Source organism: Athene cunicularia (assembly GCF_003259725.1).
Source record: "Athene cunicularia isolate RWA chromosome 10 unlocalized genomic scaffold, athCun1 chr10_part1, whole genome shotgun sequence".
Taxonomy (NCBI): domain Eukaryota; kingdom Metazoa; phylum Chordata; class Aves; order Strigiformes; family Strigidae; genus Athene; species Athene cunicularia.
In genome coordinates this window covers 333,414-353,413 of record NW_020799112.1, presented here as the reverse complement: position 1 = coordinate 353,413, position 20,000 = coordinate 333,414, and the positions used below count along the sequence as shown (strand labels likewise).

The 20,000-nt window shown below is 52.6% G+C and overlaps 1 protein-coding gene across 2 annotated transcripts; it reads right to left on the bottom strand.

Moving 5' to 3' along the window:
- Positions 1 to 236: 236 nt before the first annotated feature.
- On the bottom strand, positions 237 to 20,000 carry LOC113483989 (dual oxidase 2-like). Of its 2 annotated transcripts, none has more exons than XM_026856068.1 (33): positions 19,922 to 20,000; positions 19,201 to 19,284; positions 17,504 to 17,668; positions 16,251 to 16,438; positions 14,757 to 14,958; positions 14,036 to 14,202; positions 13,888 to 13,948; positions 13,656 to 13,752; positions 13,386 to 13,473; positions 12,928 to 13,036; positions 12,453 to 12,616; positions 11,844 to 12,010; positions 11,534 to 11,652; positions 10,071 to 10,208; positions 9,650 to 9,763; positions 8,852 to 9,054; positions 8,411 to 8,596; positions 7,713 to 7,938; positions 6,927 to 7,020; positions 6,523 to 6,698; positions 6,186 to 6,255; positions 5,607 to 5,702; positions 4,578 to 4,756; positions 3,475 to 3,705; positions 3,149 to 3,248; positions 2,993 to 3,042; positions 2,752 to 2,879; positions 2,402 to 2,555; positions 2,030 to 2,262; positions 1,709 to 1,867; positions 1,395 to 1,550; positions 1,182 to 1,310; positions 237 to 896 (listed from the first exon to the last, which is right to left on the bottom strand). In XM_026856068.1, the coding sequence occupies exons 1-33, from the start codon at positions 19,983 to 19,985 to the stop codon at positions 774 to 776; spliced, it is 4,620 nt and encodes a 1,539-aa protein (XP_026711869.1). In that variant the 5' UTR covers positions 19,986 to 20,000; the 3' UTR covers positions 237 to 773. The 2 variants fall into 2 exon arrangements, with proteins under 2 accessions (XP_026711869.1, XP_026711868.1); XM_026856067.1 differs by having other exon boundaries at positions 6,195 to 6,255; positions 19,922 to 19,970.

Genomic DNA, 20,000 nt, shown 5'->3' with positions numbered 1-20,000 from the left:
ATCTAGGGGCTGTGCCTGGGCTTAGATCTGCAAGGCCTCCTCCACCTCACCAGCACAGGGGAAGCTCACTCCTGTTTAACCCATTTCCTGGGGGCTGATGTAAATACTTTGTAACAGGAGCAAGGCCAGCACTCTGCCACGAGTATTGCATGTCTCCAGGTAACCGATACCCAACTACAGGAGGCAAGAAAGTGTTTTAAAACTTCAGTCTGCTTTATTTAAACCCAGTTACAGTCTGCGAGAGCAACAGCCCAGCAATGCAAAGCCAGGCATTAGTTAAAACAAGCACAAATGATCCATGACCGAAGAATGGTGACACTGATGAAAGAAGCCAACACAAACACAACTAAGGCCCCATGCAACCTCGGGAAGGCAAGCAGACACAAATGAGTGTGTTAGGAAAGCTGAGCTTGTTCCAAGGAGAAAGGATGGTGAGGCGGTCTCTGGCTCCTCACCCCCATATGCGTGCCACCCGGGTCTTGGGGCAAAGTGCTGTGAATTCAGGTTGTGCATGCACCAAGCTATTCCCCTAAGCTCTTCAGAGATATTCCCCAAGCTACTCAGCAGAGCACGAGCTCTGTCTTGCAGGATTAAGGTGGCAGAGGTAAGTTTAACTCGAACACTGGGTTTTCTGGATTGGGACATGGCAGCCCAACAGTAGTGGTGGGAGCCCAGGCCTGTGGCCACCCGAAGCATTGCTGTGCAGGTGCTGGGGCTGCACACACACTTCCAGTGAAGGCTGCAGCTCGGGGGTGAAACGGCATGGGGTAGGGTCAGAAATTCTCATAGTGATGGGCAAAGTAGGTCTGGTCTTTCTTGTTCAGTTGCTGACAAGCCTTTTCCACGCTCTTTGTCATCCCAGGTGGGCCACAGCTGAACACCCCGATCTTCTGCACCTGGGGAAGGAGGGAGCCAAAGGGGTCAAACCCAGCAGTACCAGCTTCCCCTGCTCCCTCCCTGTCTCTTATGTGTTGCGGTACTGGGGATATTTGGCTGGTGTGGGGTGTTGCTGACTCTTGCAGCTCATCCTGGCTCCAGAGGGAAAGTGGGGTTCATGCCCCTTCTGCCCTGCCCTTGGTATGGATGCCACCAAGGTCTCCAGGGCCTCGAGGACAGGCTGGGACCAGTCCCCCACACTGGTTGGTGGGTGCCCCTCCTCCTGTCCCCAGCCAGGCACTGACCTCGGGGTGCACCTCCTGCAGTGAGTTGAAAAAGGGTATGAAGGGAGGACGCCCAAAATGGGTGATGGAGCGCAGCCCTGTGAACAGGCTCTTGTTCAGCACCTTCTGGAAGTGCCGCTCGCAGATGTACTGGAAGAGAGATCAGTGCATGTCAGATGGCCCCGCATGGCCCAGCGCAGCATGGCAGCCTCCCTGGTGGGTGGCCAGGCTCACCAGCATGGTGGTACGCAGATCAAACTTCTCAGCCAGCTGTGTGATGTAGATGTGCACAGAGACTAAATCATTCCTGTCTGCCTCCTCCACCTCACGGATGATATCAGCCAGCCACTCAAACTGCCGCTGTGTGCGCGTCACCCAGATGAAGTAAATCTGTGGCACATGGGGATGAAGTTCAGAGTGGAGCCAGCACCCTTATCCATGTCCATGGGGCTCCTTCCCAGATGGCTTATAGATTTTACTCCCAAAGAGGCCACCAGCAGCAGGAAGCATCTCAGGAGGGCTCTTGTCTCTCAGATGCTTCCTCTTACCTTCTTACACAGCAGCTTGGAGCTTATGGATGACTTGAAGACCAGGTCCTTGAGGATGGATGCAAAGGGTGTCACACCGATGCCTCCTCCCACCAGCACTGACACCTCGAACTTGTTCCACTCCTGGTGGCCTTCCCCAAAGGGGCCATCCAGATAAAGCTGGAAGGGAGCCAGCCATCAGCAGAACATCTCCTCCCTCCACATGCCCAGGTCCTGTCTGTCTTCAAGGCTGGAGAAGCACCTCGGGCTGGGCACAGCCCATTGCTGAGATGTTCTGGGGCTTGGCGGTCCCTGTACCCAGAGGAGCAGTGCGGGGCTCACCTTGGGCAGCTTGCCAACGAGGGTCAGGCTCTCTGGGGAGTAGAGCTCCCGCAGGCGAGTGGTCCAGGGCCCCACGGCCCGGATGTGCAGGCTCAGCGTGTCCTCATGTGGTGCAGAGGTCAGGGTGAAGGGGTGGTACTCAGTGGTGCCCAGGGCCACGCAGGCAATGCGCACCCACTGCCCGGACTTGTAGTCAAAGTCCTGCGGCCGCTGGAACTGGAGGTGGGTGACACCTTGGGGGGAATGAATGGGGATGGGGACTTCGTTAAAGTGGAGACACTGAGCAGCGGAGGCTCCTCCATTGCTGCAGCCCCCGATGCTCTTGCAAAGAGCCTGGGCTGAGCTGGTGATGCATGTCCAGGGGTATTGTACCTGAGGGCAGGAGCTCGGCTTTCATCACGCTGATCTCCACCTTCTTCCTGCTCAGGCTGAGCAGTTTATCCGCACTGTAGATGAGAGCTGGGATGATGAAGTAGATGTAGAAGCGGGGCTGCTGGATCAGTGCGTAGCTGCCGTGGATGATGACCTGGGCAGTAGCAGCCCTCATCAGCACAGTGCTCAGCACGGCAAGCCATCCCTCTGTGGCTGCTCTGGTGAGAGCTCAGCAGCAGTGGGGAGCCGGGATTGGAGCCACCACCTCCCGTGGGACCTCCCCAGCTATTTCTGACCCAGAGGCTGGCAGTGCATTTGCACCACGCTCCCTCCCATCTCAAATGCTTTACCAGGACATAGAGCAGCACGTAGAGGTGGTGGGTGATCCAGAAGCCCTGGAAGCTGACTCGTCGGAAGTGGTGGGTAGCAAACACATACATCACGGCCAGGATCACAAGCAGCAGCACTCCTGTCATGCCTGTGAGAGAAGGGGTTAGGAGGTCTGTCAGGATCAGGGCAGCCCCACAGAGGCTCCACCTGGGCTGGGCAGAGGACTGCCCTTCCTGCACACAGGCATGCAGGTGGTCTCACCTGGAATAGTCTGGAAGAACCACCAGTAATACTTCTGTGGGAGTTGTGACCTGAAGAGGGACAAGATATTGTACCAGACCAAACTCCTGGCTTCCACTTTCATTCCTGTCTGTGCCCGGGACACTCTCTCTGAACTGTGCTATAAGTTGCACCTACCCATCATTCACAAAGACACTGGGAAAGAGGCAGGACAAGATGCTGAGAGGCGTGACTGAGAAGATGTAGACATTCACTATGTGACCTGCAGTGTGGAGCACTGTAAGAGACAGAAACCAGGAGAGAAATGCATCACTGTTGCTGTGGATGGAGACGCAGCAGACGCTACTGATGCTCCCAGGGACCCCACAATTCCTCCTCTTCTCTTGTGCAAAGTCTCTATGTCTGCAGGTTTCACACAGGTCTTCAAGCTTCTGCCTGGTCCTGCTGTGCCATGATGGGGTGGTCCTCCTGCTTGGCAGTACATCCCCCAGCAGCTCACCTACCTGAGAAAATCAGGGCTGCCATGGCAACCCAGCGGTGGAAGTCCACAGCAGCATCGAAGGGGATGTAGTGATTGAGGAAGGTCTCCCGCAGGACGGTGATGAGGTTGCGGCACATGGTAAGCAGGATGTAGGAGTACATGAAGGAGATGCTGGCAGCTGATCCCCGGGAGATGATGATCCCCACAAAGGTGGTCTGTGCGATTCCAGTGCTGGGGGATGCGAAGGCATAGTCTGGGGAGAGAGAGTGTAGGGGGTGTCAAAGTGCGCAGTGCTGAGGGCCATGACCCTTCCTGCAACAAGGGGACAGCTACTTGTGTGGGTCCACCCAGAAAAGGTCACGAGGGATGGGGCTGTGTGAGGACGAGGGCAGGATTCTCTGTGTCAGACCCTCCCAGAACTGCTGGGTGACACAGTCTTCTTGGAGGTCAAGGGAGAAGATTGTCCTCCTCTGTCAGGCACTGTGAAACTGCACCTTGGTACTGTGTCCTCAGTTGGGCATCCCAGTATGAGAGGCATTAGGAAACTGGAATGAGTCCGGTGGAGGCCACCAGAGTGGGTGGAAGCTGGATCATGTCATATAGGGGAAAGGCTGAGGGAAATGGGCTTGTTCAGGCTGGAGGAGATGGGTGAGGGAAGACCTTGTGGTTGTCTGCAACCACTTAATGGGTTACAGAGGGGAAAGAGCCAAACTCTTTCTCAGAGGTGCACAGTGAAAAGATGAGAAGCAACAGCACAAGTTTCACTGAAGGAAATTCAAGTTTTATGTAAAATAAAAACACTTCACAGGGAGAACTGTCAAAAACTAGCACAGGCCCAACAAGGTGGTGGGATCTCCAAAGTTGGAGCCCTTCAAACCTTCTCTAGACAAGGCCTCCAGCAGCCTGATTCAGCTTTGACATTGGCCTTGCTCTGAGCAGGGCATTGGACCACACTCTTCCAGAGGTCCCTTCCAACCTCTGTTATTCCAGAGCAGGACCAACATTGTTGCCCAAAGCTGTGCCGGGACCTTTCACACCCCAGCACGCCCCATGCAACCAGCAGCTTTGAGGAGGCAAGCCCACACACCCTGCACGTCTGGGGAGTAGGGCAGGATGGGCACTCACAGTAGGCTCGCTCCACGAACACGCCGGCGGTGATGGCAGAGAAGAGGACCACACAGATGATATGGCGCCGGTAATTCTCAACAAACCGCTTGAACTCCTGGATCTTCTGCTGAACTTTGTTCTGCTGGTACTTCTTCCGTTGCGCTTCAGTGTATAAATGCAGCTGGTACTGATTCACCCTGGCAAATACAAGAGGGCTGGGGTCATTTTGAGGTTTAGCCAGCCAGATATGGCTGTGATGCCCAGATTTGGGTCTTCCTTCCTGTACTTGTCACCACCTCTGCACACCCGTGACAGCAGTGACCTGCAGAGTACAGTGTCAGCAGTTGATCTCAGGTCATCCCACAGTCTACATGCTTTTGAAAGCTGGGAACAAGTGTGCAGATAATGACTCATAAATGAAACTGTAGATAAGAACTGTAAAAGATAATTTTCATAGTAATATTCAGTCCTCCAAACTGATCCTGGGGTAGGGGAAGGTCCTTAGAGCTATTAAGGCAAATTAGGATATTCCGGCTGTAACAGCCACTTAACGGCTTCTTTGTAGAAATACTTGCTGCTGCCACAGCAGTGAGGACCAGAGTGTTCTCCTGCAGCTCTTGCAAGCAGCCCAGGGGTGAACCAGCAGCATCCCAAGGGGCAAAGGAGTGCAGTCAGGATCTGCCAGGCAAAGGCCCTCTCTGCAGACAAGGCATACACTCTAAAAATCACTATCCCAGGCTCTGGACTTGGCCACTTCATTTTTTTTTTTCAATAGATGCACATAACCCAGACTCGGCTATGGCCCTGTCCCCAAGACAGGGCTGTTCCCGTAGCTCTGCAGCCAGTGAGAGGCTCTCATGTGCCTGCCTGGGCTGGGGCATCTCCTGCAGGGACAACCTCTCATCCCCTCCCTACATTGCACCCCATCATGGGGGTGCTGGCTCCCTGCTGCAGTGCCGTTCAACCAGATGGATGCCCAGTCTGACACAGAAACATGAGAAATATCAAACAGGCTGAGCACATCTGGAGAGGAGAGCACATACTGACTTTCTGCCTGGTCTCTTCCGCAGCTCTTGCCCTTCTCGCTCCACATAATGGCTTGTGGTGTCCAGGTTTCGGTCTTTCTCCTCCTCTGAGATGGTTCTGTTGGAAAGAGTTATGTCTAGCTCAAAGATATACTTTCAGGAAGGGCTTACCAAAATTTTCTCCAGTTCTCCACTTTCCATCTCGGGCTCAGCTGAGAAGGTGTCCAGCTCTTTCCTTCAAACCCACTTGCATTAACTTTAGTTGCATGGCACACAGGCTGGATTCACCTCAAGATAACCTGCCCCTCTGACAACCAAGATAGGGCTCCCATCCCCACATAGTGGATGCCACAGGAGCTCTGCAGGAGGCAGTTCCTCTGCTCTGCCTGCCTGGGTGCCAGGGGAGAAGGGCAACAGCCCCTCCACACCGTCCAGCTTGCTGACAGGCATGTCCCAGCACTGTCACCCCCCTCCCCCAGCACTGCGCGTGTGAACACCTGGTGAGAGGTTTTCTTGGAGGGACTGAGGTGAAGAATGGAAGTGCATCAGGGCAGGAGAAGAAGAAACAGAAGCAGCAGCAAGACTAAGGAGGACAGCTTACCCTTTCAGCTCTTTCTTTTTTATGAAGGAGACACGGTTGTGCAGGTTTTGCTTGAGCACCTCTGGAACACCTTTGAGAAACCAAAAGGACAAACAGCCATTCAGTGTGTATGAGATGCAGCGGACAAGGTTTAGGCATCTCCCCTGGGTGGGAGTGTGGTGGGGAAAGACTCTGAGCTGACCCAAAGTTGTCACGCATGGAGTGACAGCTGAATCCCCATTACTGCAGTTGGGTTGGAGAGATTGATGGGACAAGATGTGAGATCTACGTATTGGGTGCTGCCCATCACCTCCAGCCCTGCAGGGCCTGGGGTCACCCCATGCTCCTGCCCACTGACCTTTGATGCAGAGCTGGGTGAAACGAAGCTCACTGTCATGGTCCCGCAGCATGTAGTGGAAATCCTCCCATGTCAGCTCATCCCTGTCCTGAAACCCTGAGGCCCGAAACATGGACTCGGTCACCTGCTCTGCCTGGTCTCTTGACAGGCAGTTGTTGGAGATCTCAATGAAGGACCTGGAGCAAGAAGGCGAGATGGGAACTTCAGAGGACAACAGATTGAGTCCTTCAAATAACACAAGGCAGAGCCCCAGACCAGTTTCATGGGAGAAATGAGTAGTGAGTGTTGAGCCCATAGGCTCTCACACAACACACCTGCAGAGTGAAGCATAGAAATTGGGAGCTGCTTTTGAAGACATCTGTGTTTACAGACATTGTGAAAACATCTAGACAGATGAGAAGTACCTGAGCATCCTCAGAAACTCCTCCTTGGAGAGGAACCCATTCTCATCTATGTCATACATCCTGAACATCACCTTGGACTTCTCCTCTGGGGACCCTGGTGGAGAGGAAGAGAGGTGAAGTAAGAACAAGATCCTATTTTCATCAACAAAGATGCTGTCAAACATTGTCTTTGAGAGTCTGGACCTGCAACAGTGAAGCCTCACTCAGCTCTGAAAAGACTGAAAGCATGCTGCTGATTGCAGCTTGAATATCGACTAAATGTGAACAGTGTGCTGCCCTTCCACTTGACTTTCTCAAGTGTAAGGTGAAAAATCAGGTAGATACACATTCTTTCTTATGTATTATTTTACAAACTCAAAATGTGCTTTTGCATAGCAATGATTCTTTTGAGAGCTGCTTTGACTGAATCTGGTGTTCACCACCTCCATCTATGAATCCACCTTTCCAAGTGGTCATTTAGGGAGGATCGCGTATGATATCAGATACAGTTATTATCAGCTCTCAAGGACAGGATGCATAGTCTGTTCAGGAAACAGGGCAGACTTCTCTATGGTGACAAAAGATAGCTCCTCTCATGAACAGTCTTTCAGAAAATATAATTACATTGTCACTGCCCCATAACTCAAGTTGAAGCTGTCCTAAGTGAAAGGAATTTTAATCTGTAGGAGTGTCTACGGATTGACCTGCTGGATGGATCTTGTCCTTCACTCTGCTGATGGCGTTGCCAGAGCCTAGAAACAGGTCTGAGGGCAACAGATGAAGACACTAACCAGTTCCAGCTCCCACCTTTCATGAAGACCACCAAGATGTCCAGGAATTCCCGGAAGGAGATGTAGCCATTGCCGTCTTTGTCGGCCAGTGAGAACATGGAGTCCACAAACATGGAGTGGGCTTTGAGCCCCAGGGCCTCGGCAAACTCAGCCCTGCTCAGTTCACATGTTAGAGACTCCTTTGCCTTCTGTGAAGATTCAAAGTTGAGCTCTCCGGCATTGGACCTGTCGATTTCCAGCACCTGCAGGTTGTGTCCCACAAAAGAAATCCCATGAGTGCTGGCAGAGCAGAAGGCTGGTGCTCACTTGCCTGACCTCTTGCACAAAGACCGGTGTCTCCCCTGGCACAAAACTCATGGCAGATACCATGGGGAAGTCCCATGTCTCTCCTACACAATGTGAATGAGGAAGTCCCATATCTCTCCTACACAGGGGGGAAGTCCTCTGTCTTTTCTACACACTGAACACCAGTGACCACTATGGAGACCTCAGTTTCATCATCCAAAAGTCTCTTTGCAACTTTAGACACTTGTATCACCACAGCAGAACTTTGTCTTCCACAAGGGAAAATGTCCCTTGGTCTTGAAAGTATGGGCAGCTTCCTTGTGCATGGCTCGCCAGCTCTTACGGAGAGCAATGGCAGCAACATTCATTGCTTAATCAATACAGAAATACCTTCCTCCATGCATCAGAGCCTGCCACACCTCTACGTACCTGAGCAAACAGGTGCCTGAAGAAAGTCTCCAGAATTTGTTTTCTTTGCTCCTGGGTGACTGCCCATTTCATCAGGCTCTGCTCCTTCATCTCAGATATGTGCAGATCAAGGTTGCTCTCCTCCAAGTAGCCTCTTAGCTTCCCAATAAAGCTGCTCCTCTCTGCCTCTTCACTGAAAAGCAGCACCTGCAAAAGACCCAAAAGAATGGCTGTGAGCAGCAGAGGCTCAGATGGGATGTAAGTGCTTCTGCTCTTCACCACAGTGGTCACTCCTTGGTATGAGCTGGACCTGGTGGTTCTCAGGAGGCCACAGCCACCCTTCAGGGACATACACTGCTCCCAGTGCCCAGGACTGAGTGGTACAGGGCGTATGTGACCAGTGGCAGAGGACTGTGGAGGGTCCAGGGGAAGGAATCATACCCCAGGCGTCATGGTACTCACCAGGTCATACTCCTTGGGGCTCTTCAGGAGCAGAGCTTTGTTCCCTTTGTTGCTGGAGAGGATCACCTCCACCCTTTGGTGGGCTTTCAGGCTGATGCTCCGGAGCACAGACCCTCTCCAATCCAGCACTTTGAGCACTTTGTCTGCTTGGAGCTGAATGTAGACGTGAGAGCTGTCTGTCTTGGGACCGTGCCACTCCATGGCTGATGGGTGAAAGCACAGGACTCAGCTGGAAAGGTGCACCTGGACTCCTATTCATCCCAGCACCTCCTTCACTGAGATGTGGTTTGGGAGTGATTTCAGGACCAGACACATGTTAAGGGAAAAACGATGATCTCCCAACTTCAGAGCTTAAGAGGGGTACAGACCATTGAGCAGGAGGTAGGATTTTTCCAGTGTCCAGAGCAAGGAGATACAGTCCCTGTCCTGGAGGTACTGGTGCAATTACCCTACATAGGTTTCCTTCGGGTAAGGTGTGAACTGGAGAGGGTTGGAATTAGAAGGTCATAGGATGACTCAGGTTGGAAGGGTCTCTTGCCCAACCTTCTGCTCAAAGTAGGACCAGCTACAGTGTCAGGCCAGTCTGCTCAAGGCTTTATCTGGTCAGGTCTCGGATAGGATGGAGACTACACAACCTCTCTGGGCTACCTGCTCAACTGCTTGACTATCCTCCTGGGGAAACAGTTTCTCCTTACATCCAGTATGGATATGAGCTTCAAGCCCAGCCTTGCCTTGGTATGTGCCCTGACTCCAGCAGCATCATCAAACACCACTGCAGGACTGACAGTGCCACCTCACCGTGTATCGCCTCGCCGGTCACCTCTCTCCTCACACTGGTGCTCTGCTTCTTCTGCAGCTTCTTGAAATCTCTCTTGCGGAAAACAGCAACAATCCAGGCAACAAACAGAGTCACTGGGGATACATGGGAGAAGGAGGCATGAAGTATCACAAAACTCCTTCCCACTTTGGCAGCATCACCCGTGTGACTGGGCAGACATGGGTTTATTTCTTCCCCCTCGCCCCCAGTTCAATGCCGCATGGATTTATTTAAATCAGGGCTGCTCCATGAAAGCCCTGCCCCCTCCTGGTGCCCAAGGACCCTGCCACCTCAAGGACCTCGGGGGTGACCAAGACTCGGCACCTGGGAGGTGCTTCGTCCATGGGCATTCAGCCCCTTTCCCTGGTAGAAGAGGAGATGAGTAAAGAAAGAGTGGCAAACCTAAAGGAAGACAGCAGAGGACAACGATGATGATCCCGAAGCCTGCGCCGCTGCCTTCAAAGTAGTCCAGAACCATCATGGGTGTGCAGCTGGGCAGGTGTTGAGCTGTCAGCTGCTGGGGCTGGGGGCATGGATCCCCTGCGTGAGGGGAGATGGGCTGTAGGTGTCATGGACTTTTTACCATCTCACCTCCATAGTCCCCAGGAACATCTGCATTAAGATGCTGGTGGGTGATTGATGAGTGACCCAGGGAGCGCTGCAAAACTGGGATGCTCAAGTTAAACTCCAGATCTTAGGGGAAAAGCCTTGGTTTTGGACTTAACCTTTACCTGCCACAACAAACCAAGCACAGAACTGGACTCGAGTGCTCTGGCAGTTCAGCACTATCACCTCTCCCAATGGGAGGGGCTGAGCAAGAAGCACCCCAGGCCATGGCAAATTGGGGCTTAGAGCCTTTGTTCATCAGGATGATGCAAATCCAGGGAGTCTTCCTGGTGCAATTGCATGGAGCATATGCCAAAGGAACAAAAACAACTTGCAAGGGCCAGAACGTGCACCAAATAAAATGCTTTCCGTAAATGGGAAGAGCGTGGCAAGGTCCCAAGAGGAAAAGGCATAGTGCTGTGTTTGGCCACACCTCACCCTGAGCACGGCAGCAGTACTCTGTCTGGGTCTTGGCAGGGAGGGGAAAGCTCATTTCAGGGACAGCACAGGAGGGCAGCAGGGTGAGGAGTGCATATCAGCACAGGACTAGGCTGCTCCTAGCCTGCTGGGAAACCAAAACATGCTGGGACACAAGCCCTGACCCAGGCTGAAAGTTGGCTGGTGCAGCTCATGCTGCTGCTGCAACCACATCTGCAGAAAAGCCTGGCCAGCCCTTCTGACAGCGTTGGTTAACTAACAACCCCATCGGCAGAGCAGCCGGGCAGGAGCGGGCTTCGCAGTGCAGCACCCAGGACATATTCAGAGGTTGATGCAATTGAAGGCAGAAATAGGTAGCATTATGTAGTTACAGTACACAAAACTTAACTGCAAACTTTGTCATATTTCAGGGTCATTAATCCATTTTCCCTGCTGACCTGTGTGTGATTGTATATCAAATGAGCTAGAGGACACATCAGTGAGAAACATGACAGCGTGGGGTAGGCAAAGGCCAAGTTTTAACCCCAGCAGGACCTTCCAGGACATCAACTGCATTTTTGTACCCAGAGATCCTTCCAGGACTTCCATACGCCTGGACTTCAAGCCAATTTCAAGATCAGCACTGCCCACCTTGCTTACAAGCAGCCCTTGTATTTTGCACACATTTTGCTGGCTTAGGGGCATAGCAGGTGTCAGGCTTGAGAAACTGCCAGCCCTGTGTCACTGAGTCACTGGCTGTGTCACTGAGATGGGTCTGTTTTCCTCCCTAACTTGCTGATGCTGTTCACTCCCTGCGCCCTGCTGATGCATGAAGCACTCACCTTCACTCCAGACGAATACATGAGGTTGGAGGTCCGTGGGGTCTGCATAGGTGACAGCAGCCAGGACATCATGGAAGGTGGTGTTACGGATCTCCCTGGTTTCCTCCACTGTGAACAGCCTGGGGAAGAAGACATGGGGCCAAGTGGTGGCCCCAAGTGTCACTGGCCAGCAGCAGGAGGGCTGTACTCCCTGCACTGTTTTAGGAACTAAGGAAGCTGAAGGATGTTATTTCCTTCAGCCCCAGTTTTTGTGTTTTACTGGGACTTGCAGAGCAGTGGGCAGCTTGCCAGGTGGGGAAGAGGCATTTACCCATTCTTGGTGTTTTCAAACCAAAACCTGTCACCATCACGCAGGCGCACAAACTGGTCCAGGATGATGACACTGAAGAGGGAGCTGTCAGTCTCCAGCATGCCTCCAGGGAGCAGCTCCAGCCCAGCTGTGTTGTTGGCATACAGGGCAGCGATCTTCTCCAGAACCTGGCCAGAAATCCCCACAGCACACATGTGAGCAAAGGAAATTCTGCCAGGGCATCAGAAATTCTTGGCAAGCTTCAGCAGGAGTGAGGAATGTGCATTTTCCAGGCGTCACACATCCATGGGCTGGGAAGATGCTCAGCCCCACGCAGCCTTGAGCTCATGGCTTGGTCTTGAGTAACTAAACATTACTCCCAGAGCATTTCAGCTCCAGGAGGAGCAGAGCACCCTGCGGCATGGGAGCTCAACACTGGGGCAGGATATTCCTGTCATGTAATTACACGGTTACCCCAATGCAACAGCCCTGCAGGCATGAAAATAAGCTAGGTCGGGATGTGCACTGATGTCCATCTTCCTATGTTGCTGGAGAAGCCAATTACTGCCTGAACTGCCCCAACATCCTTTGACACATACAGTTTCTGTGCCCAGACCAGTTCCCTGTTACCTGTTGCTCCAGGTGTGGGGCAAGGTCCGACCAGTTCTGGAGAGGCTCCAACCCAAATCGCTCCCGGGCTTGGTTATAGGTTGGCAAGCCAAGGTCTCGACCGCGCTGGAGCCAGCTGGCCACGTAGTCAGTGCGGGAGTACTTCAAGGGCCCATACCAGTAATCTGTGAGTGAATTCAGAGCTGTGGTGATGGCAAGGCAGAGCTGGAAGAGCAACACCTGCTGCCATAGCTGCTGGGCTGGCCTCATCCCTCTGCCATGGGCCATGCTGAACATGGAAATCATCTCTATGCCCTTGCCAGGACAGTCCCATGGACATGCTTAACATGCCCTGCAGCTTCTCTGCATCTCCATTAATAAGGTTGAGCATGTGGTTGGGTGCTGATGGTGGTGGTGATGGGACCTGCCTCCCCACCTTGGCCCCTATGTAGCCCAGGAGAGAGGGTCCCCCACTGACATGCAAGGAAGTGCAGACCTTGGAGATCTTCAACCACAATGTTGTCCTCCTGCTCTGCAATCTGTGAGGTCATCCCCAGCAGGAGGTTGTCCACATCCACATCCTCTGCCTGCTGCAGCCCAGTGCTCTGAGGGGAGATGGGAAGAACAGGTGATTCCTCCCAGGACTGAGGACATGGAGCAGCCCTACAACCCTGAACTGGTACCCATAGGTGTCCAGACCTTGGCCATAAGGGGACTGGGGACTACTTCCAGGCTCATTTTCTTTATGTCAGCTCAACCTTGAGGTCTGAGCCTGCTGCAGCTGAAGGCAGCATCTGGGGATATCTGGATGGGGACGACCTCACCTGCCTCGGTAGGCTGTCATGCTCTGCACCCAATTCCCCTTTCACACCCCTGTGGGGTCCTCTATAACATAAAGCAAGGAATGAAGCCCCCCTGGCCAATCCTCAGGACCCTTCATTCCCTTCCCCATACCTCTCTGCTCCAGTAGCTGTTGCAGAGCCGAACCGCTGGGAATGAACCATTGGGGCCAGGCACTTTCTGGAACTGGCACTTGGGGCCTCTGGAACAGCAGAGAAGAGCTGGACCCAGAGCCCCCAGCCAGGACTGCCTGGAACTGGCAGGGCTTGGCTGTCCCAGTGAGGGGCAGGATGCAGTGAAGGGAGAGGGACTGTCCCTGGCCACCACCCCAGCTTGGGCATCCCCTTCCCTGGCATGGCACTGCTCCATATGTGTTGCTCCTACCTCTTGTAAATGCCTGGCGGCAACATGGTGGCCAGGAATTGCCCTGCAGCCACCACGAACTCCGGTGAGAGGCTGGGGTCCAGGTGCTGCTGGTAACCTGTGGGGCAGCAGCTATGGTCCAGCAGCCAGGCTGGAGGGAAAGGGGGCTGAGCTCCCCCTCCTGCCCCATCCCTGGCTCCCCTGGTCCCCCCACCCCTGCTCCCTGCACACCCTCATCTGCCGTGCCCCTCACCTTTGTACTCTGGGATGCGTGTCCCCAGCAGGGTCGGCAGCCACTCGTACAACACGATGCTCTAGGGCACAGGGGAGCTGGGTCAGGGCCAACTCTGGCCCTGTGGTGTCAGAGGTCCCAGCAGAGACTGGGAGGTCCCATCCCTCACCTGGAAAGTGGCAATGACCCGCTTGCGTGCATGCTGGAAGATGTCCTCATCAGACCAGGTCGGGTGCTCCTGAGCCAGTGCCGTGGCCAGGTGGTTGTGGTACCGAAACCAGGCGATGCTCTCAGCCTGCAGGAAGCGGTTCTCATTCCCCCAGGCGCTCCCCAGGTCTGCAAGACCCACCAGGACCATCAGTGGTGGATGCCACCGCTGGGTCTAGCTTTGCCTGTGACTAGAGGAGCACACCCAGCCCTGTGGCTGCTGCCCAGCATCCCCTCATCCCTTTTCTCTTCCTTCCTCCCCAGGGAGACAGGCAGTGTGAGCTAGTGAGAAGCACACCAGGCCCCCAGCACAGACCAATGGTTGGGCAGGTGAGGAATTCACAGCAAGATGAGCAGGTTTTTATTGGTGGCAGACCCTTTCCCCAGAGGAGATCACCTTAGATCAGAGGGTCCAGCAGCTGGTCTCTGTATGTTGACTGGGAAATGACATGTTGCCTCCCGGGGATGTGGCATCTGTCTTTGCTGGAAAGTCTTCTCTGGGGCTTGCGTCTTCCACCCCCTTGGGCTGGGAAACTGCCTGTTCTCCCACGGGACGCCTGACCCACCACATCCCCTTTCCTGTGGTTCCCTCCAGGCTCGGGTCTAGGGACATCCTGCTCCCCCCGCTCACGGTCAGGGACAGAGCCAAGCAGGTGAAAACCTATTGAGGATGCCACCATTACCGTAGATTCCCTGGGGACCACCTTGTCCTGTGGATGGATCCAGCGCCTTCCACATGGGGATCCTCCCATCTGTCTCCCTTGGCAGGCGCCTACCAGGCCCCGATGCCAGCTGTCCCCCCGAGAAGCTCCTCAGGGCATCGCTCCAGGAGTGTGAGGGGCCATAGATGGAGCTGCCGTCCAGCCAGCCCGTCACTTCGTTGGTCTAGGGCAGGCACAGGGAACAGGCATTAATTGGCACTGGGGTCTCGGCAGAAAGGTGCAAAAAAAAGGTCTGAAAAGCCCCAACCCATCCCTTTTGGTCTTGTAAAGCAGCCACCCCATCCCGTTTTAACAAGAGCTATCAGGATGCAATTATATACACCAACAATCTCTATGCAAACTGCAGGAATTAGTGCCAAGTACGGGAAAATCCCAGGCACAGGTTTTTCAAATGTACACTTTGGGTTTCTTTTCCCTGTTGTTTTCAGTTATGCCCAGAAGCAGACATCTGTGAATCCCTACGTAGGCATGACCAGGCTGGAAGGGGACTAAACCTATCTCTGGGGAAACTGGAAACACGAGCTGTCCCCTTGAGTCCTGTCCTGAGAGCAGAGAGTCCCACTGCCCTGCCAGCATGTTGAATATCTCCCCTGCCAAATGTTTTCATGAAAACAACCTTTTTAGTCTAAAAACTCACTGGCTGCTAAAACCATGACTTGTTAATCTGGTCTCATCATGGTTTGTCATGTGAAAGGCTCAGGGGGGTATTTTGCTGCAGCAATTTTGATTGGGAAGATTTCCAGCACGAAAGAAAAAGCACATGGGCTTGGGAACACACCCAGCTTCAGCACAGCAGAATACAGAGAAACTGGGGGAAAAGAGGGATTTTTTCCAAAATGACTGAATGTCAATGAAGCTTTACAACTTTATAACAGTACCAGTTCAGTTTTGTGATACATTATTAAAGATAAGAGTTGGTGCCTAACAAAATGTGTTGTAATTCCTGACCTTCTAAAGCGGCATAATTGTATAAGTTGGTTATGGACATTCATTATACTTGCACCAAAAGCCCCAGTTATCACTTGTTTCACCAGATAAAGACAGCCTTATCTCTGCTCATTTGGACTAAAGTGATAAAAACTTTGGCAGCTCAGGAAGACTGTGAGTTGCTCCTGCTTTACCTTTTCCTCTTCCACCCTCCAAAAACCATGCAAGATCCTAAAATTTGCATTTAAAATAGATGACACAGGCAGATCTAGAGTAATTACATTTTCTTTGGCCAAGAAAAGCGTTGACCTTGAGCAACAACAAATGCTCTGTGTGAACCAGTACCTTGGAGGTTGTGCTTTGGGTTCATTTGCAGTTGGTTCAAACACTTGAGAGATGTATAATTTTTAAGGAAACAGTGCTGATCCCCTTTTATTTTAGCAAACACTATCTTGGCTGCCACAGACCCCAATGCTGGGTGAAGAGGAATTTATCTGAAAGTCAAAGAGCAAAGGAAACCCCACCTACCTGTTCCCGGGGGCTGTTGGGGCTCTGCCCCGTCTCCACTGCCCAGTGGATGCGCTGGAAGGGCAGGACCACATCTCCAGTGCCTGCAGGGTCAAACACAGGGTCTCCAGATGGGATGCGGATGTTCAGGAACTCAGCAGGGCAGCCAGGTTTCTCTGTCCCCACGATGTCCAAGAGCACGTGGAAACCTGCCAAAGACCCAAACATGGTCAGCAGCCAGCAGGACTGCCACCAGCCCCTGGAACAGGGTGTTATGGTGGGCATCTGAGCCATATGTGGGCTGAGGGGACCAGCCTGTGCAGCGAGAGTGGTTTCCTTCCTGTCTTCACTGCTCTATGACTCTGAAAAAGTCACTTCAGGCTGGAGCCCAGATGTGCTGAGCTCCAGTCCACAGGAACAGGGGTTCCCGCCAGACCTCATGAGTAGGGTGGAGTCATTCAGGGACTAGGGTGGAGAAACTCAGCCAGCGAGTGTTCAGAGAGCACTGGCAGCTGGACCATCGGCTGGCCACCACTTCACCAGGACCAAGGCTCTGCATTTAGACACTATTTCCCTGACCTCATTGCCTGTGGCCTTCAAGGCCAAGGGTTGCTACTGATGCTGAGCCTGGTGGCTGCTGTTGCCCATTTAAGCTTTGGTGTGATGGGAAAAACTGCTTCCAGAGAGGAGATAAACAATGCTGCACTAGTGTCTGCCCCTCCTGTGGTACATCTGGGGGCTAAGCACCATGGCTTATGTGTCTGGGGATGTGTATGAACCTTAAGCTGTATGGGGAGCTAACTGTCTCCACTCTGACAAGTTCAAACTCATTTTCCCAATGAGCCAAGGGTGTTTCCCAGAGGCAGACATCCCTGGGCTTGGAGATCCAAGACCCTGCCAGGCTCCTGAGCGACAGCAAAAACTGCTCTGACTTGCAGCAATTTTGCCCAGCAATCACTCATGGCACGGCTCTTATCACATCTGTAAGGCATTTTGCAACAGGGTAACTCTACCACTAAAACAAATGAGGAAGTTCCCAAATGACAAATATCAACATCTGGGGCAACTGCCAAAGGTCACTGAAAATTCATGCAAACTCTCTTGACTGGACAGTACTTTGGTTTGGCAATACTCAAGGCTTTATCTTTCAGGTGTGGGTCTGATATGAAGGAGTGGGTGAGGAGTGCTCCAACTCATGGCCTTGGAGTATGAGAAACAAACATTTTCCACTGAAACCAACATTTCTTCACCCAGTGCTGGGCCCCAGCTCTTACCAAAGAAGACAGCCAGCACAGTTGTGTTCCTGCGGGAGGGCAGCCCAGAGGGTCCACGTGCCACGGCATTGCTGAGCTGGCGAGCGTTGGGCACGCGGGGCTCCTGCAGTGCCTGGTAGACCCCGTCCGCATAGTTGGCTGGTAGGAGACGCAGCAGCCTGGCACCTGCAGCACCAAAGCAACAGGACACATGTCCGGCAGCACCCAACTGACAGGAGACACTGCAATAGTGGGGTGTGAGGGTCCCAAAAGAGAGCAAGAGGATGGCATAGATGCTTATAGTGGCCAAGAATATGCAAGATTTGGTACCAGCACCCAAAACTTCTTGCAACACTGGGATCAGTCCTCATAAAACTAGGAGGGATCCTCCATGGGCATGTTCCCTTCCAGTTGTCCTTCTCTGGTCCATGTGCATTCCTGTTGCCTGCTGGAGGTCTGGGGTGCTCCAGTGGGTAACTGAAGTGATGTTAAGATGCCCATGTTGACTATGCAGTCCTACACAAGCATGGTGATTGCCAACACCGCAGGAAAGAGGAGAGGGAACAGCCAGAGAGGCAGAGAGACAAGGGAGAAGATGAAAGAGAAACACCCTAACTTTGCACCATCTGCCTGTCCCATAACTGAAAAGCATGGAGGTGGGAGGTCATTTCAGTGATGAGTGAGCTTGCTTCAAAAGGCTCTTCACAAGTGTGGTGGGCTTCATTTGCTGGAGCTCCCCAGAGCTAGGGAAGATCCTGAATTATAGGCTTAGTTTCAGGCTTATTTACTATAGGTTTGTTTCCAAATGTTAACATCTGATCTGTCTGTGCTGGAAGAGGGAGATCTTGTTTGCCAGAGAATCACTGGATGTCCCTGACAGGCTTTGGTGTAACCAAAGGGCTATGACGCATGTGTCATGTTGGAGAGCCATTTGGAATTGGAGGAAGATGTGTAATTGCCACCGTGCCGTATGTCACCATGTAGGTGACTGATCTGGGTTTCTGGAAATAGGAGGATTCATAATCTTTAATATTTTAGATAAGATCCTGACTGATCTGCCCTGGTCCCTCTCCTGGAGGTGGGCCCATGGGCTAATTGTAGGCATAAGAAAGCAGGTCACCACTGGCACAGGGAAATCCCAGGTACTGTCCCAGTACTTGCTGCACAGCAGCCCAACAGCGCAATATCTGTCCTGGTCAGACCAGAAAAGGAGTAGGTCCAGCATGCCTGGACCATGAACTCTTTTGTCTCTACCTTATGTTAAATGCTGCTTGAACTGCATGCTGATTTTGGCTAGAGATGCCTTTTCCCAGCTCTGGGATCCCTGTCCATCAGTGAAATGCCTTCTGGGAAGAGCTGGGTCCTCCCTACCTTGGGTATTTTGAATGGCACTGCAAAGGCACAGTTCTGCTCTGGGTCTTATCCAGCACCAGCACAACCTGAAGATGGTGCCCGAGTAGCAGGTAAAAGTGGCAAGGCCAGGACATGGGAGACAAAGCTGGGCTGCTTGACCCTCCAGACAGATCTAAGGGGGCTCTTAGGTGCCTCTGGAGAACTACCTTGAGTGCAAACAGCCACTTCTCAGAGCCATGGGAGGTGGCATTGCCTGGCCACCTGCCTAGTTCAGGGTCAAGTCAGAGAGAGTTGTAAAGTGAGCCCGGTGCCAAAGTGCCAGCTCACCCCATCTCACCATCCCCATCCCCGGGCCTGGCACTCACCCACTGAGCCGCAGCTGTGGTGCAGCAGGTTATTGTACCAGCCGTCGTAGCGCTGGAGCTCCCAGGAGATGCTCTCCTGGGCCCCTGGAAGAGACCGAACCCACTTGGTGAGCAGCAAAAAAGGAAATGTATGAATCAAGCATCTCCATTACAGAATTACATTTATACTGTGATATTTTCCTGTATTTTTCCCAGAGCTTTATGTAAAAACTGGTTTTTAGACAAGTTTTTCACTCCTTCTGAGGGATAAGCAATATCTAAAATTAGAAATTCATGCTTCTGATCCTGATGTCCCCAAATAAATTTCTGGCCCCCACCAGACTACTCCCACAGGATTTTCATTTTCTCCTTCTCTCTCATTGTATCAGAAGAAGTCTCCTTGCTTTCAACCCCCACAATGTCTGTGTGAGTCCAGCAAAGGCCTTGACATTGGAGTTATGCTCTGCTCCATGCACTGTGTATCATTAAGTATACTTTGTGTTAATTTTTATTGCTTTTGTTATAATACTAGCAAGAACCTCCAGTTCATATAAATAGCTGAGTCTCCCACCCTGCAGGCTCTTCAAGTTCAACCTTTTGTTGCATGTTTTTTCTTATCTCGTTGCAAACTGAATCACACCCATCTCTGATATAATGCCCCATGAGTTAGAGGAAATTCCTCTGAGGGGCAGAAACTATCCAGGATCTCCCCCTGGACCCCCTTGCCTGAAGCCATACTTACTCCCCAAGGTCCACGTCACCAGCAGAACCTCAGACAAACTCAGCATCATCTCTGCGGGTTGCATCAGCCACTGGGTCTT